This window comes from Sus scrofa, chromosome 3, assembly GCF_000003025.6.
Source record: "Sus scrofa isolate TJ Tabasco breed Duroc chromosome 3, Sscrofa11.1, whole genome shotgun sequence".
Lineage (NCBI taxonomy): Eukaryota > Metazoa > Chordata > Mammalia > Artiodactyla > Suidae > Sus > Sus scrofa.
In genome coordinates this window covers 54,513,833-54,541,285 of record NC_010445.4, presented here as the reverse complement: position 1 = coordinate 54,541,285, position 27,453 = coordinate 54,513,833, and the positions used below count along the sequence as shown (strand labels likewise).

Below are 27,453 nucleotides of genomic sequence, written 5' to 3'. Positions count from 1 at the left end.
GAAGAAAATTGCTGCCAACTAGTTGGAAAATGCCATCAAACTGTACAACAAATCCTGATTTTAGGGACCATAAAAGGTAAAAAATATGCACCTTAGATCAATCAAATATAGCTCTTCTTTAGCCATGTTGCTGATAGAGGGCAGTACTTATCCTGTGAGGGCATTACTTAAAAATGGCTTTTTGGAACGATTTGATGACTCATCCTTCCTCTTGCTTGTCTGTCAACCCATCACTAGAACAAGAAATAGAAATATATCTTCTTTTTTAATTTTTGGACCCTCACATAAAGTTAGTTGCTATAGGATTTGGTCTTCCCTCTTCTCCTTTTTCATTCTTTTTTTCTACAGCCCCAAATAATTGACATAATATAAGTTACAATTAATGTAAATGTTTACTCTGAGGTAATGAAGTAAATGTGAAGTATGAGCCCAAACACTGTGTGGTCAGTTTTTGAAGCATGTTAGGAATCCAAAGTGGGAGACAGAAACTTTTCTGACTTCAGAGTACTTTCCTTCACACGCGCTGGCTTTCATTCTCCTTGTGATGTATAAAGAGAAAGGCAATAGGATTCTTCATTTCTGGAAGGATGCTAGAACACTTCTGCCTGATGCTTTAGAGATTGATCAGCAAGAACAGTTTCAAACCAGATCTGATCCCATCAGATTTGGCATCCACTGACACATGAAATGTTATGAAATGCCATTAGATTTGCACAAATGCCTTCTGAGGATGGAAAAATTCTACAATTTCAGCTCTCCATTTGCATTTCAAAACTTGTAAGATTGCGAAAGAAATGAAGAGAAAAGGACAAAGCAAATTCATTTTTTTTTTCTTGGTTGAAATACCCGATAATGGCATTCATTCTTTCTTTACCAAATTCAATTACTTTTGAGTTTTTTGAAGAATAAGGCAGACATGTCTGGGAGTGTTTGTCTAGGGAATTGTGACTCCAAATTAAGTCTTCAGAGAATAGAAAAAAAATCCCAGTTCAGTGCCCATTGACTTTATTATATATTATGTCCTCCAATATCTAGACAAATTGGAGAAATTCTCGGAAGTATGTAGCTAATTAATTTAGTGGTACTGGTAACTCAGAAAGCACATTTAAATCGACTTTCCTTGTGAGGTCAAACTGTCCCTTTACTCTCAATAAGGGCTTAATTTCATTATTTATTAGTCGTTTTAGAGATTTTGCCCTGCAAATTCCAAAAACAATTCTAGCTCCTACACACTGGCAATCATGATAATCTCAAACATTAATAATCTAATTAATGAACTATAAGCCTCCAGCTGTCAGAATACTAATTGGCTGAGCGACAGGTTAGAGGAAGTGTACTATGTGTGAGGATGAGTGATGTCTTTGTAGAGGGCAAAAGAAGGGTTCCCCCAGAGAAGTCTGTATCTTAATTCCCAGACCCCATGGATACGTCACCTCTCATGGCAAAAGCCACTTTGCAGAATAACTATCTTGAGATGGAGACGATCCTGGATGATCCAGATGGGCCTAATATAAACACACAGTTCCTTATAAGGGAAAGCCAGAGAAGATGGGACAAGGAGGTCAGAGGTCAGAATGATGGGAGCCACGAGCTAAGTACCCAGGGAAGCCTCCAGAAGCTGAGGAAGACAAGAAAGCAATTCCTCCCCAGAGCATTCAGAAGGTATGCAGCCCTGCTCATACCTCGATTTTAGCTCAGCGAAACTGATTTTAGACCTGTGACTTCCGGAGTTGAAAGACAATAAATTTGTGTTGTCTTAAGTCACTGAGTTTATGGTAATTTATTATAGTAGAAATGACTCTAATGCAGTCTTATTTCAGTGGTACAAGATAAATTACCAGGACTTCTTGTGAACTTTTTGCAAGAAAAGCACTGCCAAAATCATGTAATGTTCCGGCCGGCACTTTGTAAAAGTCACCTATTCTTTCTTTCCTTGCCTGCAGCATGCGCAAGTTCCCAGGCCTGGGATCAAACCCAAACCACAGCAGTGACAGCTCCAGATCCTTCACCGCTAGGCCACCAGGGGACTTCTGTTCTTTCTTTCTTGAGGAAGGCAAAAAGAACTAGAACTAAAATAGCTCCACGCAAATCCAAGAGTATTCCTAAATAAGACACATTTATTTTCATTTAAATTTGAAATCCTGTGCCCGTTACGATGAGATGGTGGGAAGAAACATTTTGATTCTGGATATATTCTGAAAGGAGGGTAGTGGTGAGTTATCGATGGGTTGGATGTTTGTTTTGATGGAAAGAGAAGAATTAAGAATGGTGAACTGGATTGAATAGTGTCCCCTCAAAGCTCATGTCTGTTCACGATCTATGAATTTAACCTTCTATGGATATAGAGGCTTTGCAGGTTAAGATCAAGGAGAGATGGTAGATTAGGATGAGCCCTAAATCCAATGCCTACTGTCTGTACGAAAGGAAGGAGGGCTGGGCACAGAGCACAGGAACGATGGCCAGGTAAGTGGAGAGGCAGAAATCAGGGAGGTGATGCACCTGCAAGCCAAGGGATGTGACAGGCTGCCTCCGGTCATCAGGAGATAGAAGAGGCAAGGGAGCATTTTCTTCCGAGCATTCAGAGGGAACAGGGCCCTGTGGACACCTTGATTTCAGACGTCTAGCCTCCAGAACTGTGAGCGAATGAGTACATTTATTTTTAAGGCACCTGGTTTGTGTCCTTTGCTACAGGTGCCTTAGAAAACAGAGAGGGCTTTCCAAAGCTTCTGGCCTGAACCAACTGCAAATGTGGAGAAATCATTTAATGAGAAACACAAGATAGAAGGTTGGTGGGGGGATTAAAAGCTTAGTTTTGGGGTGTGTCAGGCATGAGATGTTTGCTAGATCCTCAAGTGGGGATGCTGAGTAAGTAAGTACGCATGTAAGTTTGGAGTCTGGGGGGCAGAAAAGGGACTGGAGATACAACTTCGGGAGTCATCAGCTGAGCATACAGAGTACTTAAAACAATAGGTGGAGATGAAATCACCAGAGGAGTGAACAAACTGATGGGAGGGAAGTGGAAGGTCTGAAGATAAACACGCAGAAGGGCCCTTTGAGACTCTGGATCAAGACTGGACTAGAAGCCTGTCAGAAAATATATCCGAGCAAAACAAGAAGCACATCATAATAAGAGGAAGACCTGAGACCCACGAAACCATGATAAATTAAGAAACTAGGAGTTCATGCTGTGGTGCCATGGGATCCGTGACATCTCTGCAGGGCCAGGACACAGGTTCAATTCCCAGCTGGGCACAGTGGGTTTAAAGATCCTGCACTGCCGAAGGTGTGATGTAGGTTGCAACTGTGGCTTGGATTTGATCCCTAGCCTGGGAACTCCATATGCCATGGGGGCCCAAACGAGAAAAAAAAAAAAAAAGAAAGAAACTAAAATAATTGTGACGCCATAATGCTAAAAATAGTGATAACTATAATTTGAAATATTGTCAATAATCTTAAACTGAGAGAGGGTGGCAAGAGAGACCAAATTAAAGCAGATTATTCTATATTTGGGGATAGGATATAGATGTGAATCAATTGCAGGTATTGATAAAAGTAAGTTTAATACGTTAATACATTAAAATTGTAAAGGCAATTGCCAGAAAAACAGAATATTGTATGTTTGAAAACCCTAACTGGGAAAAAAGGGAACAAGCAAGATTAGTTAAGCCAAGAAGAAGAAGTAAAAAAATCTAAGCCAATAGGAAAGGGGGAAAATGAAGAGAGAGTTAAACATCTACCCCTAAAAGAAAACTCCATGCAGAGGAAGTTTTATGAAGGAGGTATACCATTGCCTTTAAGGAGACGGAAATTGGCATGTTATCTAAACTGTCCCAGAATACAGAAAATGGTAGAAAGCTATAATTTTGTTATAGGAGGCTATTATATTCCTGTTATGGAAACCGAACAAATGTACACAAAAAGAAAACTAGTCCAAGTTCTCTCATGAATATAAGGGAATTCCCAAATCAAATACTGGCATATTAAGTCCAAAAGTATATTCAGTGAGCAACATGCCATAATTAAGTGGATTAATCATAGGAATGTACAAGCGATTAAAAAAAATCAGAGAATCTATAAACGTAATTTTCCCACTAACAGACTGAAGAAAAAATATATCAATAGATGCTGAATAAACTATTCAACTAAATTCAAATTTGCTCCATGTGTGTGTATTCTGGAAAGCAGATCAGTGATTGCCAGGGATTGGGAATGCAGGAAGAACTGACCACCAAGTACCAAGGCGGAATTTTGGGTGGTAATTGAATGCTTCTATATCTTAATTACGGGGACTTGGGAACACATATGTTAGTCAAAACTTGCAGGACACTAAACAGGTCAAATATTACTGTTTGTAAATTATACATTAATTTTAATTTTTTTTTCTTTTTAAGGCTGCACCCATGGCATATGAAAGTTCCCAAGGCTAGGGGTCAAATTGAAGCTGCAACTGCCAGCCTACACCACAGCCACAGCAATGCCAGATCCAAGCCACATCTGCAACATACACCGAAGCTTGTAGCACTGTCAGATCCTTAACCCACTGAGCAAGGCCAGGGATTGAACCCATATCCTCATCGATATTAGCTGGTTTCTTAATGTACTGAGCCACAATGGCAACTCCATTTTTTTTAATATTAAGTTTTAAAGATGGAAAGAAAACACAAAACTTTAAAATATTCAGAAAGACAGGAAAATAGAAGTAAGTTACCTCAGGTAGACACAGAACAAGCAATTACTATATTTAATGGTAACACATTGAAATTATCCTTATAAATGAACTTTAGAACATTTTCACTACCTCAAAAAGAAATCTTTGATGCTTTAGCTGTCACTTAACCCACCTCTACCCACTCCCAAACCATAAGCAACCGCTTATCTATTTTCTGTCTCTATTTGCCTATTCTGGAAATTTCAAATATATGAAATAATATAATATGTTGCCACTGTGACTGTTCTTTCATTTTCACTCAGCATGTTTTCAAGGTCCATCTATTTTGTTTTTGTTTGTTTGTTTTGTTTTTTGTCCTTTCAGGGCCGTACCCACAGCATATGGAGGTTCCCAGGCGAGGGGCTGAACTGGAGCTGCAGCTGCCGGCCCACATCACAACCACAGCAACACAGGATCTGAGCCACGTCTGCAACCTACACCACAGCTCACAGCAACGCTGGATCCTTAATCCACTGAGCGAGGCCAGGGACTGAACCTGCATCCTCATGGTTACTAGTCAGATTCGTTTCCACTGAGCCACAATGGGAACTCCAGAGTTTATCTATGTCGAATCATGTATTAGTACTTCGTTACTTTTTGTTCCTCAAAAATATTTCATCATAAGGATGTATCATTTTCGTTTATCCATATTCATCAGTGGATGGACATGTGTATTGCCTCCACTTTTTGCCTGTTATGAACAATGCTGCTGGGAACAAGTACCAGTTTTTCTGCAGATGTATGTTTTCACTTCTCTTGGGTATATACCTAGGAATGGAATTGCTGGGTCATATAATAATGCAATGTTTAACTGTCCGCATAAATGTGGAAACGTTTTTAAAGAGCCTGCATCATTTTAGACCCCACTAGCAACTAATATCCAGGTTCGTGCATCTGTACACCCTTGCTCACACTGGGTATTGTATGTCTTTGATTCTAGCCATTTAAGTAGGTGTGAAGGGGTATCTTGGTGGTTCTGATTTACATTTCTCTAACGAGCAATGCTAGCAATAGTATCTTTTCATATGCTTCTTAGTCATCTGTAGATCATCTTTGGAGAAATATCTATTTAAATCCTTTGCCTATTCTTCAAACAAGGTATCTTTTTCTTGTTGAGTTGTATGACTTCTTTATTGTGTTTTTGTAAATAAAATTGTATTGGAACATGGTCATAATCATTCATTCAGATATTGTGTGCAAAGCCTAAACTAGTTACTGCCTGAGCCTCTACATAAAAAATTAGTTGACCTCTGATTTAAACAATGAGTTATTGGGAAAGAATTAGATAAATATGTCAAAATAACAAAACAGATAGTCCTGAAACAAATCTATGTGTTTATGAGACTTTCAGCTCATTTAGCTGTTCACTTAGGTGGTATTTCAAACCAGTGTGGGGAAAATGAGCTCATTCACTGATGGTGTTATAATAATTTACTAAACTGGAGTTCCCGTCATGGCGCAGCAGAACTGAATCTGACTAGGAACCATGAGGTTGCAGGTTTGATCCCTGGCCTTGCTCGGTGGGTTAAGGATCTGGCGTTGCCATGAGCTGTGGTGTAGATTGCAGACATGGCTCGGATCTGGTGTTGCTGTGGCTGTGGTGTAGGCCGGTGGCTACAGCTCCAATTAGACCCCTCCTAGCCTGGGAACCTCCACATGCTACGGGTGCGGCCCTAAAAAAAAAAAAAAAAAAAAAGACAAAAAATAATAATTTACTAAACTAATGAAAAGAATAAAGCTAGAATCCTATGTCATGCCACCTGCAAAAAAAGGTTTTTTTTTTTTTTTTTTTTTTTTTAAACCTAAGAACCAAAATTTTAAAAGAATTAGAGTAAAATACAGAATAAAATAAAATAGAATGTTGGGGCAGGAAAGATCTGTTTTCTTTGATATGAAAAATCAAACACTTTGCTGGTTTAAAAGGTACACAAATAAGGTTGCAAAAAAATATTTGCATCCTATAGAATAAATGAGTAAGATATAAGGAGTTCCTAGAAATCGGTTTTTAAAAAGTGGCAACAGATATGAGTGGGTCATTTGCAAAGGAAAAACAGTCAGTGCTCAACCTGAGAAGTTATGCGAGAAATGCAAATTAAACAATGAAATACCAATTTTTCACCCATAGTACAGATACAACGGTTAAAAAAAAGAGAGAGATAATATTAAACACGGGCAAAGATTCATAAAAACATTCTTTCGAAACACAATCAAAGGTGAATACGGCTTCTGATTCCTCTGGCACCAGAGTTCATGTTCTAGGGATCTGAGCAAGAGACAATGAACAACAGGTACACACAGAGACATTTCCAAAAAATGTTTGTGATTAGGGTGTCTGTGTTAATAGCAAACCAGGAACAGAATCAATGTCCATTAGAGACGCTTGAGCGAATAAATGACAGCACCTTCATATGATGAAATACTTTTCTACTGTTCAAAAGATGAAGAAAATCTCTATATATTCACTTGAAAAGATTTGTAAATACTTTGCCAAGGGAAAAAAAAAAATCAGCTCCTAGAATGGAATGTACCATTGTGGTAATTATAATGAACAATTATTTTAATAATTCACTTCAGAAAGTGGTGATGTGAATATGTAGCAATGACATTTATGTATTGTGTGTGTCTGGAAAAAAATGAACTCTTAGAAAAAGTACTCTTAATACTATACCATTTCGGATTTTTAAAAAACTGCATATGCACATATGTGTATACAACGCACAGGGAAAATGACTGAAATTGTAGGCGGCAAACTCTTGATAGCAATATCGGGGCAGGGAAATAAAATCTGGACAAAAGTGCTAGAACCTTTCCTAGTTCTCTATTTGCATGATTTTGTCTTTATAATGAGTAGGTTGTAGGGTTAAAAAAATCAAAACTTATTAGACTCTTGTAGAATTTAAATATAGTTGGTGTCTGATTTTTGTGTGTGTGCGCTTGTTCTTAGAACATACGGCAATGTTCTTTTTAAAGCCCTAGAAAATATTTAAAGCTTTGTAAAAGAGAGCTAAGAAGTTACATACTTCAACTCTAAGACACCGATTTTAAGATGTATCATTAAGGAACTCCCGTCATGGCTCAGTGGTTAGCGAATCTGACTAGCATCCATGAGGAGGCAGGTTGGATCCCAGGCCTTGCTCAGTGGGTTAACGATCTGGCATTGCCGTGAGCTGTGGTGTAGGTCACAGATGTGGCTTGGATCCTGCATTGCTATGGCTGTGGTGTAGGCCAGATGCTATAGCTCAGATTAGACCCCTAGCATGCGAACCTCTATACACCACTGGTGTGGCCCTAAAAAGACCAAAAAAAATTTAAAAAGATACATCATTAATTTAATAACAGCTTTTGGGGGAAAAATCAAGACACACAATCACACTGAATGTATAAAATGATTGTAAGATCATTCACAAGTGTTTTGAGATAAAACAATAATTACAATATTCATCATATTTTGCAGGGAGATAAAACAATAATTACAATATTCATCATATTTTGCAGGGAGTATGCAAATGGAGGTAAGACTGCAAGCTTGACTTTCTCCCTTCGATAAACAGACATGGTCTTGCAAAGTGCTGAAAATCAGATCCATGTGCCTGTGGCAGGAATATTTACCGAGGAAAAGACAATCCAGGGAAAACCCACTGTCCACTAAAAAACTCTGGGTGAGTAAAGCATGTTCCCCCTGAGTGACGCAGCAGCTCACCTTATTTGGAAATGGAAATTTGCTTGGTTCCACTTTGCCAGGTGCTTGAATACCAGAAAGTGGTGGAAGCCAGGTCATTTCCTAAAGGAAGCAAAAAGCAAACAACATTGTGATACAGATTGTATTGAAGTTAGTAACATACAAAGACACAAGTCTGCCTTCATAACGCATGGGAGGGATAAGAAATGAACAAGGGATGAATAAGAAATGAAAGGGATTTTAAAAAAATGCTTTGAAACCACCTTTATGGGTTTTTTCCTCTAATTTTACCGATTTTTGGTTCCATGGCTGTCTCTGTCACCTTTACACCTTAAAAAAGATCTTCAAGGCGATCCTATTTTCATTTCATTTAGGCTCCTAAGGAAAGGGACTACCCAGTAGTAAAAAATTGTATGCAAAATATCATATAAAGGGGCTGCTTCTCTTGGATTCAATCCTACAAAATTCACAGGGTGTTTCTGAAGGAATGCACAAAGTGCTTTTCTTTTTGTCCTTTTTGTCCTCTTTTGGCTGCCCCGCAGCATACAGAGTTCCCCTGCCAGAGATCAGATCTAAGCTCCAGTTGCGACCTACGCTGCAGCTCTGGCAACGCTGGATCCTTTAACCCACTGTGCTGGGCTGGGGAATTGAACTTGCATCCTGGCACTGCAGAGATGCCACCAATCCCGTTGTGCCACAGTGGGAACTCCACGAAGTACTTTTAACATTAGGGATCACTGGGGTTCCCTTGCAGTGCAGTGGCTTAAAGATTTGATGTTGTCACTTTAGTGGCCAGGCTGCTGCTGTGGCACAGGTTCAGTCCCTGGCCCAGGAACTTCCACATGCCACAGGAGTGGCCAAAGGAAAAAAACCACATTGGGGATCATTATTAGAGTGGTTATTTTATTAGAAACTCCTATCAGTCTAAGTTTCTGGTAAGTCTCCCACATCATTTTGTTCTTCATAAAAAATGTCATTCTTGTAAAAGTGAAAAAACAAATTCACATATGAATTAGTGTTGTCATTTTTATAACACAGTGTTAAGGTTACAGCTTTAGTTCAGCTTTCAATACTTCATATGCCTTTTGACATACACTTTAACTAAACTCTAAGAGGGAGGCAGGTGGGGGGTGTTTTATTCATGTCTGGTATTCTTCTCTAGTTCCTTCTCCTGGAAGATATTTGCATTCACTCTGTGACTGTAGAACTAAATTGAATCAATTTCCAATCACCAGGAAACTGACCTGGGATGGACAAATTGGTTCTGAATTCCATTTCTTGACTCCTTCCTCTTCCAAACCTAAGCAAGCACAGAAGCAGGAGCTGATCCATTTTAACGAAAGTAAGACACTCCCTTTAGGTGATGATATTTTCTCACCTCTTTGGTGGGAACAGGGATGATGTAGAAGAGGGATGCTGACAGGTGTCTGAAGGGAGAGTTTCTTGCGGCTGGTCCTGTGCCTTCCTTCCTTGGGCAACTCTCCTCCTCCAGCACCGCAGGGTGCCCACCCACATGGGGAGCGAGTGTGTGCACACCCACCCTGAGAGGACTTACTGACCCTCTGCCTTGCCTTACCCTCCGTGACACCTGTGCCATAGGGGGTCAAGTTCATGAGTACTCTTCTGCATCCTGCGAGTACCAAGGTTTCTCCAACAGAAAGCAAAGAAAGACCCGGTGTCCCTTAATGACCCTCTCCCCTTTGCTCCCCAAGCATCTGCCCCTTCCATCCCGTATCCAGCCCTATCGTCTCTTTTGAGGGGACTGTTAAGCAGCCTTGCGGAATTTGTGTCCAGGGAGAGAGGTGGCGAGTGCATGCCAAACCAGACAGCATCTCCGCAATGTCTCTACCTTTCCTTCTGGTGCTCACCATCCTGATCATACCGTCATTATTTTTACCTTGAAGGGCTTCTGATGGTTCTTTCTCTTCTGTTATTATGAATCTGTCCTCCACCTTCTGCCAACTTCATTTTCCTCAAGCACAGAGCCAAACAAAAAGCTCCCCTTCTCCACCGCCCTCCTAACCATCACCCAAGAGATAAGGATGATGAGGGTGGTGATGACGTGATGTGTCTTATGGCTCTCAGAGTGCTAGTTCCACACAAGATTTCTCATTGATGCCCAACTTTTAGGCCATTATTATTATCTCCATATTGCAGGTGGGGTGCCAAAGCTCAAGAAGAGTAACTGATTTGCCCAAGTTCATCAATGTCACCGCTGACATTTGTACATCTGTCTCTTGGAGTTCCCATCATGGCTCAGCAGAAATAAATCTGACTAGTGTCCCTGAGGATGCAGGTTGGATCCCTGGCCTCACTTGGTGGGTTAAGGATCCTGTGGTGCTATGGCTGTGGCCACAGCTCCGATTCGACCCCTAGCCTGGGAACCTTCACATGCTGTGCGTGCTGCCCTAAAAAGCCAAAAAAAAAAAAAAAAAAAAAAAAAAAAGCTATCCATGTACATCTGTCTCCTCAGTACCAGTCTGTGTTTTTCATTCCACTGCATTTGCTAAGACCTCCCTCTAGTATTTAAGACCTTCTAGAACAAGGTCTGTTTCATGCCTTTTTTGTTAAACTGTACACACACTACATATAAGACAAACTACAGTCTCTGCTTTTATCTACAATATCCCCTTTGTGGGTGAATGCCCCTTCCCCACATGCTTGTTGGATTTCTAGCCACCCTCTAAGGTGTATCTCAAACATCACTAAAATCGTGAGGTCATAGCTGGTTCCCTTTCTATTCCCATATGACATGAGAACTCCCTCTCCTGCTCCTCCAAAGCACTTTTTTTTTTCTCTCTCTCTTCATGGTAATAGTTAGGTTCTTTTTTGTGTTGTAGTTTTGCAAATACACCCCTCAAACTGTGTTCTACCACTTCTTTCTCTTCTGACGCCCTTCCCCCAAATGTAGAGTAAAAATCATACTGAGGGAGTTCAGGTTGTTGCTCAGTGGTTAACGAATCTGATTAGCATCCATAGGATGCAGGCTCGCGCCCTGGCCTTGCTCAGTGGGTCAAGGATCTGGCGTTGCCGTGAGCTGTGGTGTAGGTTGCAGATGTGGCTCAGATACTGCATTATTGTGGCTGTGGTGTGGGCTGGCAGCTATAGCTCTGATTCAACCCCCATCCTGGGAACCTCCATATGCCTTGGGTGCCCTAAAAAAAAAATCATACTTCAGAACCCTCATGATCCTGATGTTCCTTCAAGAACAGTCCTCTATGAGTTCCTGCTGTGGCACAGTGGGTTAAGAATCTGATTGCAGCGACTCGGGTTGCTGCTGCAGAGGCAAGAGTTTGATCCTCAGCCTGGTATAGTGAATTAAAGGATCCAGCATTGCCACAGCCATGGGGTAGGTTACATCTGTGGCTCAGATTCCGTCTCTGGCTTGGGAACCTCCATATACTTCAAGGGCTGCCATCAAAAAAAAAAAAAAAAAAAAAAAAAAAAAAAGTGCCCTAAAGAAGGACTAAACATTTGTTTAAAAAGGGATACTGTCCGACCATCTTTGTAGAGACTAAATAAGATAACTTGCATACTAGGTGCTCAAAATTAACTTGCTGAATTGAACTGAATGCCCATCACAATGTAAAACTGTTCGCTCATATTACTTTAATTACAACTGTGCATTTCCACATGATTTTTCCCATCTAATGAGCACTACTAAGCTTAGGAAGGGCTAGTATAGACAGTAAGTTTGTTTAAAACAGTTAAATCTGTTAGAATTTCCAAAAACCTAAGAATGATTTATATCAGCTATTTAAATACATTTGTTTTTAGTTGATGTGCTTTTCTTTTCTCTCTCTCTCTCTTTTTTTTTTTTTTTTTACTTTTTAGGGCATATAGAAGTCCCAGGCTAGGGATCGAATCAGAGCTCTAGTTGGAAGCCTACACCACAGCCACAGCAATGCTGGATCCAAGCCGCATCTGCAAGCTACACCACAGCTCATGGCAAAGCCAGATCCTTAACCCACTGAGCGAGGCCAGGGGTTGAACCCTCATCCTCATGGATACTGGTCAGGTTTGTTACCACTGAGCCACAACAGAAACTCCATGTAATGGTGTTTTAAGCTTGATTATCCATTATATTAAACTTCTCCATTGGCGTTGCATGGGAAAATTAAGGGCAAGTTGACTATTTTTATTTCCTCTCTTGTCACTTCCTAGCTCAGTGAGCTTAGGGAAGTCATATTTTCAGTAAACCCGTAGTGATTTCAAACCACGGACTTTGGAATAAGATTAGATTTCAGCTTGTGGCATCTTCAAATCAGAGGAAATAGAGATGTTAACTAGCTCATGGTTTAATCATGAGGATTAAATGAAATGCATATACAGTTTCCTTAGCTTTAATCATTCAATAAAAACCAGCACTGACTAATACTGAGCTGAGTTTCAGAATTCTTCTCTCTACCGTGAGAAATAGAATTTCTCTCCGTGTTTTTGACGCTGGGAATCTGAGGTGAGAGAGTACTTGGGAAAGCATTTTTATGAAAGAATGAAGTAGTGTGCAAATGCAATCTATAATTAAGTTAGTAATGATCAAGATAAACTATTTATTACTAAAACAGGAAGTTACGTAAATAGATTGTTACGATTTCTAAGTATGATCTGTAGTTATTTTTGTTAGACCCACACTCATGGCATATGGAGGTTCCCAGAGTAGGGGTCAAACTGGAGCTGTAGTCAGTGGCCTACACCACAGCTCAGCGCAATGCCGGATCCTTAACCCACTGAGATTAGCCAGGGATCAAACCTGCATGCTCATGGATGCCAGTCAGATTCATCTCCGCTGAGCCATGACAGGAACTCCTGATCTGTACTTTCTACTGGAGAAAATATCCTGAAGTTTTCTCACCAGAAAAGATCTCTGATGTCATACCAGCAGTCAGTGAGGAAAGGTCTGACAAAAAAAGCATTTAATTTGTCCCTTATTTCTGGTTGTGATTTAAAATGAAAGCAAAGGTAGCATGTTTCATAACTGCTAAAATGTCACTGAGTTGGCCTCAGGTGATTTTCTGCACAGGGAAAGGATGCTATTTCATTGCCGGGCTGTCGACCCCACTCTGTCGCATCCACTGCTCTCCCACCTCCAGCCAAGCTCCTGACCTCCAGCAGCCCAACCACCCCTCATTTCTGCTGCATTCCTCTTTTCCCTCTTGGCTGTCCTTTACCCACTTTCTGGACCACAGGTTAGGGCAGGAAGTGAAATATGATGTTTGAAGTCAATTACTCTAAAGTCTAGGTAGCTACCTTCTAATCTTAGAACCCTCCCTGCCGCTCCTTTGATTTGTCTGCCTCTCTTCCTTTTGAATTTTTGTGTAGCTTAAGCAATGATGTCATATTCTACTCGCCAGCACTGGGAGGTCCTCAGTTTTGAGCCTAGGTTCTTCAGCCAATTGTCGGGATTAAGAATTAACACGTCTTTTTTTTTTTCTTTCCTTTTACAGCTGTACCCATGGCATATGGGAAGTTTCCAGGCCAGGGGCTGAATCAGAGCTGCAGCTGCCAGCCTACACCACAGCCACAGCAACAATGCCAGATCTGAGCCACATCTGTGATCTACACCACAACTCATGGCAACTCTGGATCCTTAATCCACTGAGTGAGGCCAGGGATCAATCCTGCATCCTCAGAGAGACAATACTGGATCCCTAACCTGCTGAATCACAATGGAAACTCCAATGTACCTGTCTTAAGACAGCCTGACCAGTCCCATCTACCTAAACTGATGTTCAGTTACCCAAGGGACATATTTCAGGGTATCTTATTTCTTGGGCAGACTTAAAATGCCTAGTCTCTTTATAGCAAATACACTCATTTCTCTTGTAAATGAAAGACCAGATGGTTAAATGATAGCGGTAGAGAATATTGCTTTTCATTAATTGTCCAACTCTTTCTCCCTCCTCCATAGACCAATCTTCAGAAGGACATGGGCTTGGGAACCAGCTTCCATTTTCTTGCATAATGGACAGTGAAGCTGAACATGAGTCCCAAGAACCCACAGCTTCAAGATGAGCAGACTTTTAGGTGCCCATTTTGGATAGCCCCCTCTCCCTCCAGATAGCTGCCACCTTGATGCTCTGGTGTCACCTGCACCAGCCTGTCTCAGGACATATGGCCAGATGACCTAGATCCACTCACTAAGCAGCGTAGCTCTTGGTTGCCAAAAGAAAGAAGTGACAAAAATTGAATTTTCACCTGAAATCTAACCTCAGAGTTCGAAAGATGTGGTTAGGAAGATCTGCAGAGTATACAGAGTTTGCACAAAGATTAAACTAGAAAAACATTAAACTCTATTTTAACTTTTCTGTTAGATTCAGTGAATAGAAAGACACTTCCCTTGCCCTCTCTCCTCAGGGCAGTCGGCCTTGGTCATTGTCACGGAAGTATCTTATCTGAAACAGTGACTATGCCATGCAGCTCCCAGGGATCTTGGCTCCAAATATTCAGGCTGAAGGTCACTTATACACACAGTCCTCTCCCAAGCCTGATGGGTTGACTTCCTGTCCTGCCCAAGGTTCTCCTGTCCTGATGTCTTTGGGTTTTCCTTTCATGTTATTCCAATTTCACATAAGTCTTCATTCTTTCTCACCCCTGGCCATGACTTCTGTCACTTCTTTAATGGTGACAGGCTCTCTGGGCAGCAAGTTTTCCTTTTGGGTGTTACACTATCAAATGATAAACCTTTTAATCCCTGCTAGATGCTAACTTCCTTGAGGGAAGGGATCATGTCTTACAATTCTCGTGTAACTTCTCTAAGGCCTACACAATGAATACAGTAATAGGAATTCACTTAATCTCTCCGAGATTCTCTTTTTGGCTTGTAAAACAATGGCAGTCATAAACTACACTTGTCTGACCAAACACATACGACTGTTGCCAGCATAGACAGAGATTAAATAACTTTCTCTCTCATCAATGTCTCTCCACCTGCGCCCAACCCAGAAGTCTGCTGGAAAGGGGGTCCACCTCTGCAGGCCTGGCAAATGACCATGGTGAACTCCAGAATGCTCTGTGCTCAGACCTCTGCTCTTTGCAAAAGACAACCCCTGGCGAAGGCAAAAATGCCAGAGTTGATTTTTATGTGTGGCCGTGGGTGCTGCAGATCAGAGCATACTTTTATTTTCAGTTCCCCTATCAGAATAATCATTCAGTCTTGCTGTTCTTTCACACTTTTTATTCATGTTATGACACTCTTATCAGATAAGTGCCACCCACAACAGAACCTAGTAATTTGCATCACACTGCATGTCCATTCAATGCTGGAAGCCAACAGGAGCACTGTACCTGATGAAAGGAAAACCTTTGAGCAGGCCTGTAACCTGGGAGGCAGGGCCCAGGCCCTCAAATAAGATAAAGTGGGAGAAACACACTCCTGCAGAGAAACACACTCCTGGGAGAAACAGAAAGTATGTTCTAACTGTCAACCCTTCCCTGGACTGTAAACACAGACTCCAGGTCAGACTTGAAGCCTTAGCAGATGTTGACTCAGAACCATGAGGTCACAGCCAAAACCTCTAAGTTGGCCCCTAAGTCAACCAAAATTCAAAAACAACCTCATTTTGTTATTACAGTAGAAGGGCCTATAGTTTGAAAAATAACACTAAATATATTTCATTCATAAGCACTGATGGAAAGCTTTTAGAAGAACAGTAGCTCTGCTGAAAAATAAAAATACCTTCCTTCTTAAGATTTTATTAAAACCTGTTTCTCTTTTTTTTGAAAAATTTCTTTTATTGAAATATAGTTGTTTTACAATGTTGTGTTAATTTCTACTGGACAGCAAAGAATAGACATTCTTTTAAATATTCATTTCCATTATGGTTTTTCCCGGATACTGAATATAGTTCCCTACACTACATGGCAGGGCCTTGCTGTTTATCCATCCTATATATAACAGTTTGCCTCTGCTAACCCCAAACTCCCAATCTCTCCTTCCCCCACTCCCCTCTCCAACCACAAGTCTGTTCAACAACCACAAGTCTGTTCTCTAGGTCTGTGAGAGTCTGTAAAAACCCATTTTTCTTAGTACAGCATAGGCTGCTAAAATTAAAACTATGCAAATAACCAATGGAAATCTGTAAAAATAGGGTTACCAAAAATCATAATGAAATCTTATTTCTTTAGACTGAAAAGGCATGCATATGTACACTATGAACTAAAATTGGCCTGAGAAGGGGATTCCCCATTGCAGGATTTATATTTCTTGATCTTGTGCTTCCCCACTGAGCAGGAAAATCTTTGACTGGAACACTGACTAATCTAATTCATTGCAACGCCAGAGCACTTTAACTTGTCACTGTCCCCTGCTCTCAATAAGGTTAATCACCAGTGGATAGAACAGAGGGTGCACCATGCAGGTGAAGATTAATGAAGTCAATTCAAGAAGCAGCTTTCAAATGAAGCCTCACAGACGGGAGGACAGACGCATGAGGTAGCAACATGACCTCCGGGCTTGCAGCAGGAAGGCAAGCACCGAGCACTGACAAACACCAAAGCAAACCTTCAGACTGGAAACTTCAAGGATGCATTAAGACCTGGGGCACACACTCCTGCTCGGACCACGTGATTTCTGGTTCTCACAAAGCCAAGGCCATGTGTGTCTGGCCCCTCCTTATTTCCTTCGTGTTGCAGAGTGTAATTCACTGTGAGGAGATAAGTCCTGCCTGCTGGAGACAGAGACCACTCCCTCCCTGACTGCAGCTGTCCTGCCAATTCCTGACTCTCTGTGGGAGGGATAAGAGCCTAGACTGCAGTCAGGACACAACGGCCACTCTTCAGAAGATTATCACATGCTGGATCCCTTCATCTTGGACTTTTCTGAAAATTTCTTGTTCCAGATGTAGTTTTGTTGCTTTCCAGTTTTCTTTATTATTTTATTTATGTATGTATGTATGTATGTATTTTTTTTAGGGCCGTACCCGTGGCATATAGAAGTTCCCAGGCTAGGGGTCAAATTGGAGCTGTAGCTGCTGGCCTGTGCTACAGACGTAGCAAGGCAAGCTCCCAGCCGTGTCTGTGACCTATACCACAGCTCATGGCAATGCTGGATTCTTAGTCCACTGAGTGAGGCCAGGGATCGCACCTGCATCCTCACGGATGCTAGTCAGATTTGTATCCACTGAGCCATGATGGGAACTCCATTCTCCAGTTTTCTTCTGCAGAAAGATGGACGTGATCTGTCTTATTCTCTAGTCCTTCTGTGTTAAGTGTTTTCCCTATTCTATTTACTTAGGACCTTTTGGAACAATGTGAACTGTACATTTTCAAGATTCATTTAAAATGAAACATATTTATTTAAATGTGTTTAAAAACCGAAACTCACAGATAGCAAAACCAGACTTGTGGTTGCCAAGGGGGAGGACAAGGGAGGGGAGGGATTGGGAGTTTGGGGTTAGGAGACCCAACCAGTATATATTGGATGGATAAACAACAAAGTCCTACTGTGTAGCACAGGGAACCATATTCAATATCCTGGGATAAACCATAATGAAAAAGAATATGAAAAAGAAAAGAATATATACAACTGTGTCACTTTGCTGTGTGGCAGAAATTAACACAGTATTGTAAATCAACCATACTTCAATAAACTTTTTTTTTTTTTTTTTTGTCTTTTTGCCATTTCTAGGACTGCATTCACGGCATATGGAGGTTCTCAAGCTAGGGGTCTTATCAGAGCTGTAGCCACCGGCCTACACTAGAGCCACAGCAACGTGGGATCCAAGCCGCATCTGCAACCTACACCACAGTTCACAGCAACGCCGGATCCTTAACCCATTGAGTGAGGCCAGGGATCAAACCCACAACCTCATGGTTCCTAGTCGGATTCGTTAACCACTGAGCCATGATGGGAACTCCTCAATAAACTTTTTAAAAATATGTTTAATGCATACTATCATTCCCATTCCTTAATCTGGAGATTGATTTTAGAATGGAAAATTGTGTTAAAATGCTAAAAGTAGGAAAATCTACACTGAGTTCTCAGAATTTAAAGGAGGCGGTTTTGATGTTGAGTGTATAGTTGCGGGGACTTAATGACTCTTATTAAAGCCAGGAGAAAACTTCACCTCTGAGTTCCCTCTGCAACATATAGGCACCTGCTAGTTTCCTGTACTCTTATAAACCCTGAGCTCCTGATCAGAAGAATTCATTGGTTTAATCTTAAATTTTACAAGATGCTTTACAGAAAAGACTAAAGCATTAGAGGGGTTTCCCAGATTCTGAATCTTGGGCTGGTATTTTCCTGTATCATTTCTGAGAATAAATGACATTCATTCTAGATGTATAAGAAATGAGCCAAATTTCTGACCAGCTCGTGAGAAAGGTCGTGTTGTTAGTGATGCCACTGTCACCTTATTTCTGATCTATATTAACACCTTTCAGTGGTAGCACAAACACTCAGAAATCAGCCCCCAGGGAAAAGCATATAGACTGTGGTAATCTCAAAACTCGCTGTGGTGTGCAGTAATCCAACTGCTCTTTTCCAGGCACCTGAGGGGAAAGATGCTATGATCTGGGACAGAGAGGAAGGTTGGGGAAGCCAGAAGAAGATGAGGGTGATAATTACATTCTTGGACATGTTTTCCACTTAACATGTTCCTGAACCACTTTCCACAGACAGACAATCTGGAAACATGCATTTGATGAAGCCCGTGTCTCCATTATGGAGAAGCAGAATGGTGGAACAGAACAGGCATGGAGTTGGTGCTTATACTGGTCAAACTTGTGAAACATTGGCCTTGCCATGAACCAGCAGAATGACCTTGGGCAAGTGTCTATTTTTGATTATTGGTGTCCTTATCTGGAAATTGGTGTTAATAATCCTATCTTGCAGATTAACTGAAAGGGTTAGAGATAATACACAAAGTACCCAGCGGAGTCTGGCACAAAGCAAGTGCTCCATGGAAGGTAATTACTGCTATGTCACCATCTTTATGATGAGTGTTGCAGCTTTTGGCTTGGACCTTGTGAAAGGAAGGGTTGGATACAGAAGAAGATATTTATGAGTTTGTTTCTTAATCAGTGTCACTCAGTTAATTACTTAACATTTAACTGGTTAATTATTGATAGTCAAATAGAAAGGCATAATGAAAATGTGCTTATTAAACAATAATTTGCTTCGCAAACTCCCTCTGCCACTAAAGCACCATGAGTACAGAGGGAAGGGGAATGTTGTCTCAGTGGCTGGTATTTTTCCTACATGGGGCAATTTCTAGTAAGGAGGATGGGTCCTTTTTCCAAAAGCTGGTTTGGGGTTACAGTGAGTTTCGATGCTCTACCTTTGTGTTTAGGGACTCCTCTCGGGATGACAGGTGCAGGCAGTCCAGCTGGTCTGGCCCATGAGCTCGTCTCATTGGAGCTGGAGGAGGCAGTGGGGAATGGGGATGTGGAGAAGGAAAGCTACTGAGGGATGGTGGCAGGAGTTATCATTCAGGTGGGGCAGAGAGCAAGGTGGGTCAGCCTGGATGAGAACAGACCCTGAATGCTGCTGGGGCCAGAATAAAAGTCCCTGGTGTGGTAGGATCTCTGGGTCAGCAGAGGGAAGGCAGGTCTTGGCTGCTGGGCTGCTGTGAGCCCAAGCCTGCTAAAGGCACAGGTCCTCCTCTCCCCCAGCAAACTTCCCTCTGGATACCATGCTTCTGTCTATTAACTTTGCTTAAATATTTCTTCTCAGTTTGAGAGGTGATTTATAAACCACCAAAGGGCACTGTCCTAGTCCAAGTGGATGTCTCTTGGTCTTAAGGATGAACGTGAAAGGCAGGATGATGTTAGAAGAGACAGGAAATGTCACGGAAGTGTTGATGTGGACAGCCAAATCCAGAGGCTGGGAAAAGGTGGTTAGCCCTGGAGAAACTTTTTTTTTTTTTTTTTTTTTTTTTTTTTTTTTAAACCATGAGGTTAAAATATACTTAACAGGGAGAAGAGAAAGATTAAGATGTTTCCCCTTAAAAGTTCACAGGTCTTCAAGAAAAGAAAAGTTAGGGTCAAAATAAAAACAGGATGACAACTACTCCTATTAGAAGAAAAAAGAAAAAAAACAAAAACAAAAAAAAAGAACAAAAAAACAATGACCCAAAAGACCAAGTTTAGAATAGCCTGATAAAGAGCTTACCCCTGGGGAGAAAGATCCTCTGTGAGAACAAAGAAACAAAGATAAAAGAGGAAGGCATCAAATTAATGATGTCTAAAAAGCTAAGCTCCTGAATTGAGCTGCTACAGGTGTCTTTACATGAGGAAAGGAAGAAAAGAACTTTAGGAAATTAGGAAGCAAAGACAACCTTGCAGAAGGCTCTGGGGGAGGAGCAAGTGAGAAGGAAGGCTCAGAACACACATGGCCAACGGATAACCTACAAATTTCAGACAGAAATTCTGCAATTTTTCCTCATTGATCCTTGCTGACAACATATAGTTCCATATCTGGAGAAGAGATATTATGCTGAAAATTCCTGACTTAGTAAAGCCAATCAGTTCAATTCCTCCTAATGCATCCAGATGTGCATCCAACCAAACATAGCGTTCAGGACCCACTATGTGCCAGGAGCTATTCTAAGGGCCCAGGGAGGCAACATGGGATAGAAAAGACATGCCCTTGCTCCTAGGAAACATGAGTACTGTGGGAAAGGGAAGCAATAAACAATGAACGAAGATGGGTAAATACAACAGATCCATAGTTCTCATGGTTGTTGCATTTTGTTTTTGTGTTTTGCTGATGGAGCCACCCCAGCTACCAACTCCCATCCTGGCCTTAATGGGTGATGGTTGAGGAACTATATATCCTCATGGCTGCTGCACTGGTCTGCTGTGTCTAATTAGTGTTGTGGCAGAAAAGTATGAGATCATGGTTGCTGTAGCAGACATCTGAGGGGCTGCCTTGTGGAAAAAACATTGTATATGGTTTATGGAGACAAGAAGCACGATTAGTGTCAAATCTATAGGGAGGACTGGTTTTTGTAAACTTTCTAACATTCAGTATTCCACAGGTGCACTGCTGTAGGAGTTGGGGTTACAGTTGCAAATAAGGCTGCTGTCCTTAGGGAGGCTACATACTGGCATATATGAGACATGTACTTTGTAACAATATGTAACACAATGCAATGTAACTTAGTGGTAATATAATATGATATAATGTGATAACAGAACAAAAAACCTCTACAAGAGTAAACTGGCTGTCTCATAAAAGGGTGAGCAGCTACTTATCCTGGAAGCATTTGGCCTTGTAAATAGAGAGCGAGGTCTCTGGGAATTGCAAGTCTGGAGCAACTGCTCTTTTGTGACTTTGGTGGGGCCACATGGGGGGAATGGGGCAACCCTTGCTCCCTCTATTGTCTCTAACTTCTGATTCAGTAAAGTCCTTAATTATAACGCCATCCCTGGTATGCTGGGGGGTACATGATTTCTTCATTGCATCTTTCTGCTTACATAATCAATGTATGCTTTTTTCTTAAGAAGTTAAACAATGCAAAAATACAAAATGCAGGAGTTCCCGTCATGGTTCAGTGGTTAACGAATACGACTAGGAACCATGAAGTTGCGGGTTCAATCCCTGGCCTTGCTCAGTGGGTTAATGATCTGGCATTGCCATGAGCTGTGGTGTAGGTCGCAGATGCGGCTTAGATCCCGTGTTGTGGTGGCTCTGGCATAGGCTGGCAGCTACAGCTCTGATTAGACCCCTAGCCTGGGAACCTCCATATGCCGTGGGAGCGGCCCTAGAAAAAGGCAAAAAGACAAAAAATAAAATAAAATAAAACACAAAATGCAGGAAAAAGAAAGCCACTCAGGAACCTAACACCTACAGATAATACCCACAGTGAAGAGTTTTAAGCACTGGCTACTTATCCAGATTTTATATACATCTACAAACATGGAGATTACACATATATTTTTAATGAGGTCACACTGTTTGGTGACTTAATCGTTCTGATTTCTTCGCTCCCCTCAAAACATACAAATTTAACTTCTTTTAAAGGATGTATAGACCACTGTACTTATTTAATCAAGTGATGGAGAATTAAGTTATTATCTTTTCATTACTACAACCATGCCTTGGCAAAAAATTTTATACATTGATTTTATTCATGGTTCTATCTTTCTTCTATAGAATTAATTTCTGGTATAGAATTTCTAGGAAAATGGAATAAATATTTGAAATTTTAATATAATATCAAAGTGTTCTCCAGTGACGGTCTATCAGTTTACATCTCTCAGATAGTATATGAGTTCCTATTGCTAAATGCCTTTACATTCTCTCTTCGTTTTTCTTTTCATGGCTGTACTGGCAGCAAATGGAAGTTCCCAGGCTAGGGTTCAAATCAGAGTTGAGCTGCAGCTGCTGGCCCATGTCACAGCCACAGCAACACCAGATCTGATCTGCGCCTGCAATCTATGCCACAGCTGGCAACAATGCTGGATCCAATGAGCAAAGCCAGGGATTGAACTGCATCCTCATGGACTCTATGTTGGGTTCTTTACCAACTGAGCCACAATGGGAATCCTACTAACTCCTACTAACTCTCTCTTAAAAAGTTGTATTTGAGGAATTCCTACTGCGGTGCAGTGAGTTAAGAATTCTTTTGTAGCAACTTTGGTCACTGTGGTGGTGCACATTCGATCCCCGGCCTGGCACAAAAAGAATCCGGCATTGACATAGTTGTGGTGTAGGTTGCAGCTTCAGCTCAGATTCAATCCCTGGTCCAGGAACTTCTATATGCTGCAGGTACAGCTATTTAAAAAAAAATCATATTTGGGCCTCTGGACTGAGATGACAATATAGGAGACTCCTGAATGTTCTTCCTCTCCCTGACTCTCTGAATATACACCTGCACATAGAGCAATTCCTCTAAAAGAAATCCAGAAATTAGATGTATGATGCCTACATATGAGGCAATAGAGAAAATGCCCATATCTAAATAGTCTGGAAAGGCTAAGACACTCTCCTGCCATAGACCCCACTCCTGGCACAGCACTATGGGAGGGAACACCCCCAACTCCCAGCTTCTCCTTGAGGAGTGAAATACTTGGATTACAGACTACACACCTAGCACTTCAATTTTTAAGGATGCCATCTGAGGGACAGGCCCCCAAATCATCCACCTCTGATAACCAATGGGACTTGCATTCATGAATCCTATAGGAGTATAGAAAATAGGACTAGACAGAGTTGCTAAGAAGCACAGAAACACTTCCATGGCTTTACACCTGGCTCAGTGCAGAGGGACCAGGTCAAAACACCTAGTTTCTCATTTCTCCATGGAAGGCGTTCAAATGTATACTTTCTCAGTTGCTACCAGAGGGTCCGACTTCTGATCAGCCTACCTCCAGGTACTACAAATCTCCCCTTTGGCACAGTGACAGGTGTGGGAACACTCACAAGAACAGAGAGCCACTAAGAACAAAGACAGGAGCTTGGTCAATCACAAAGATTTGGAAGATAGCCAGCAGCTCAGACCAGGCTGATTGATGAGGTTTACCTTCTATATTAGACTAATCTGTTAAGACAGAGAGGTGGCTGGTTTATCTAGTGTGTAGAAATCAACACAGAATGTATCAGAGGATGAAGAAACAAGGGAATATGTTCTAAACAATAGAACAAGGTAAATTTCCAGAAACCAATATTAATACAATAGAGATAAATGATTTACCCAATAGTTTAAAATAACAATCATAAAGATGCTCACTGAGGTTAGGAGGTCAGTGTATAAACAGAGTGAAAAATTCAACAAAGACAGAAAAACATTAAAAAGTATGAAAGAGAAATCACAGATCTGAAGAATATAACAATTGTACTGAAAAGTTTAATACAGGGATTCCAAATCAGACTAGAGCAAATGGAAGAAAAGATCAGTGAACTAGAAGAAAGGGCAGTGGAATTCATCCAATAAGATAAGGAAAAAGATTGAAAAAAGGTAAGATTACTTAAGGGACTTGTGGCACACAATTAAATAAAACAATATATGCATTGGGGGAGTCCCAAAAGGAGAAAGAAAAAAAAAAAAAAAGAAAGAGGTAAAAAGAACATATGAGAGTACAAAAGCCACTGATAAAGGTAAATATTTATTTAAACTTGTAATACTCAAATATTATGATGATGATGGGTATTACAATGGTGATAAATTATTTACAACTCTAGTATAAAGGTTAAAAGACAAAATTATTTAAAATAACTATTAAATTTGTTAATGGAAAGATTTAATATAAAAAGATTTCAACTGTGACATTAAAAATTTGAAATGTGGGGGGGTTGTAAAAATGTAGAGCTTTAGTATGCATTCTAAGTTAAATTGTCATCAGCTTAAAATAGAGTGTTTTAGCTGTAAGATGCTTTGTATAAGCCTCATGGTAACCACAAAGCAAAAACCTATAGTAGACACATAAAAGATACAGAAAAATAAAGCATACCACTATAGAAAGTCATAAAATCACAAAGGAAGGGAGCAGGAGATGAAGGAAGGAAAAAAGAATTTAAAAACATCAGAAAACACTGGGCAAAACTGCAACAGTAAGTCCATTCCTATCAATAATTACTTGAAATGAAAATGGACTAAATTCTCAAAGCAAAAGGCACAGGTTGGCTGGATTGATTAAAAAAAAAAATGAGACCCAACTATTATGCTGCTTATATATAAGACTCACTTTAGTTTTAAGCACACACAGACTAAAAGCAAAGTGGTGGAAAAAAATATTCCATGCAAACAAAAAAACTAAAGAAAGCAGGGTTAAATATACTTATGTCAAATAGAATAGAAAGTAACCAAAAAATGACAATAAGAGACAAAGGTCATAATATAATGGCGAAGGAACAAATTCATCAAGAGGATATGGCTTCACTGGTGAACTCAACACAACATTTAAAAAAAAATAATGTCAATCCTTCTTAAATTCTTAAAAAAACTGAAGAAAAAGGTACACTTTGAGATTCATTTTACAGAGCCAGCATTACTCTGATACCAAAACCAGATAAGGAGATCACCAGAAAAGAAAACTCCAGGCCAATATCTCCGATTAACATGCAAGCAAAAATCTTCAACAAATACTAGCAAGCTGAATTCAACAGCACATCAAAAGGATTATACACCATAAACAAGTGGTATATATTTATTCCAGGGATGCAAGGATGGTTCAACACATACAAATTAGTAAATACACTATACCATGTTAACAAAATGAAGGATAAAAACCATATGATGATCTCAATAAATGCAGAAAAATGTATTTAACAAAAGTCAACATTTGTTTATGATAAAAACTCTCAATAAGTTGGGCACAGAAGGACCTTACTTTAACATAAAGTCCTAATATGACAAGCCCACCCTTGACATCATATTCAGTGGTGAAAGACTGAAAGCTTTTCCTTTAAGATCATTAATAAGAAAAAGGTGCCTGCTCCTGCTCCTTCTGTTCAACACAGTACTGGAAGCCCTACTCAGAGCAATTAGGCTAGAAAAAGAAAAAAAGACACCTAAATTGAAAAGGAAAAAGTAAAATTATCTCTGTTTGCAGATGACATATTATATATGGAAAACACTAAAGACTAATAAAAATGTTAGAACTAATCAATGAATTCAGTAAAACTGAAGAACACAAAATCAATATACACAAATAAGTTGCTAATAACAAATTATTAGAAAAATTAAGAAAATAACTTATAAATTATAAAAATAATAAATTATAATAAATAAAAATAATAAATTATATTTATAATGACATCAAAAAGAATAAAATACTTAGGAATAAATTTAACCAAAGAAGTAAAAGATCTGCTGGTATACTGAAAAACTATAAAACATGGATAAAAGAAATTGAAGAAGACACAAATGGAAAGATAAGTATGTTTAGGGATTGAGAAAATTAGTATTGCTAAAATAGCTATACTACCCTATCAATGCAACCTCTATCAAAACTCCAGTGGCATTTTTCACAGAGCAAAGAATGAAACTGTAAAATTTGTATGGAATCATAAATGACCCTAAATAGCCAAAACAATCCTAAGACAGATGATCAGAGCCAGAGGTACCATACGTCCTGGTTTCAAACTATATTAAAGTTTTAGTAATCAAAACAGTATGGTGTTGGCATAAAAATAGATACATAGATCACTGGAATAGAATTACAAATCAGAATTAAATCCTCTGGCTTATATAGTCAATTAACTTTTGACAAAGGAGCCAAGAACATACAATGAGAATCAAATAGTCTCTTCATGAAATTGTGTTGGGAAAAACCAAATACCCATTTGCAAATGTGTCTCCTATCTTACGTCACACAAAATATCAAGTCAAAGTGGATTAAAAATTTGAATGTAAGATCTTATACTATAAAACTCCTAGAAGAAAACAAAAAGAGTAAGCTCCTTGTCACTGGTGTTGACAATGATTTTTTAAAGATTTAACACCAAAAGCAAAGGCAAAAAAAAAAATATATATATATATATATATATAAAGAAAGAAAGAAAAGCAAAATGAACAAGTGGGACATTAGACTAAAAAGCTTCTGCACAGCAAAGAAAACATCAACAAAATGAAAAGGCAACCTATGGAACAGGTTAATATCTGGTAAGAGTTCAATATCCAAAATAGCCAAAGAACTTATGCAAGCTGGTGGCAAGAAGCCAAACAACCTAATTAAAATACAGCTCCTGTATTTTTCCAAAGAAGTCACACAAATGGCCAACAGGTACATAAAAAGGTGTTCAATATCACTAATCATAAAAGAAATGCAAATCAGGGAACTATATTCAATCTCTTGGGATAGAAAATGATGGAAGATAATAATGAGAAAAAGAATGTGTATATATATATATGTATATATATATGACTGGGTTACTTTGCTGTACAGCAGAAATTGGCACAACTCTGTAAATCAATGGTATTTCAATAAAAATATTTTTTTAAAAAAGAAATGTAAATCAAAACCACAACATCATAATGCCTCACAACTGTTAGGGTATCTGTTATCAAAAAGAAATAGGGGTGTTCCTGGTGTGGCTCAGTGGTAACAAACCTGACTAGTATCCATGAGGAGGTGGGTTTGATCCCTGGCCCTGCTCAGTAGGTTAAGGATCCAGTGTTGCCAT

At 39.9% G+C, this 27,453-nt stretch overlaps 1 protein-coding gene across 15 annotated transcripts in view; it reads right to left on the bottom strand.

The window, feature by feature from the left end:
• Positions 1–27,453, bottom strand: part of AFF3 (AF4/FMR2 family member 3) — a 594,726-nt gene that overhangs the window by 188,916 nt on the left and 378,357 nt on the right. For all 15 annotated transcript variants that reach the window (XM_021088183.1, XM_021088185.1, XM_021088184.1 and 12 more), the window contains one exon: positions 8,409–8,489. In XM_021088183.1, the coding sequence (XP_020943842.1) occupies positions 8,409–8,489 (81 nt within the window). The remainder of the gene's footprint in view (positions 1–8,408; positions 8,490–27,453) is intronic.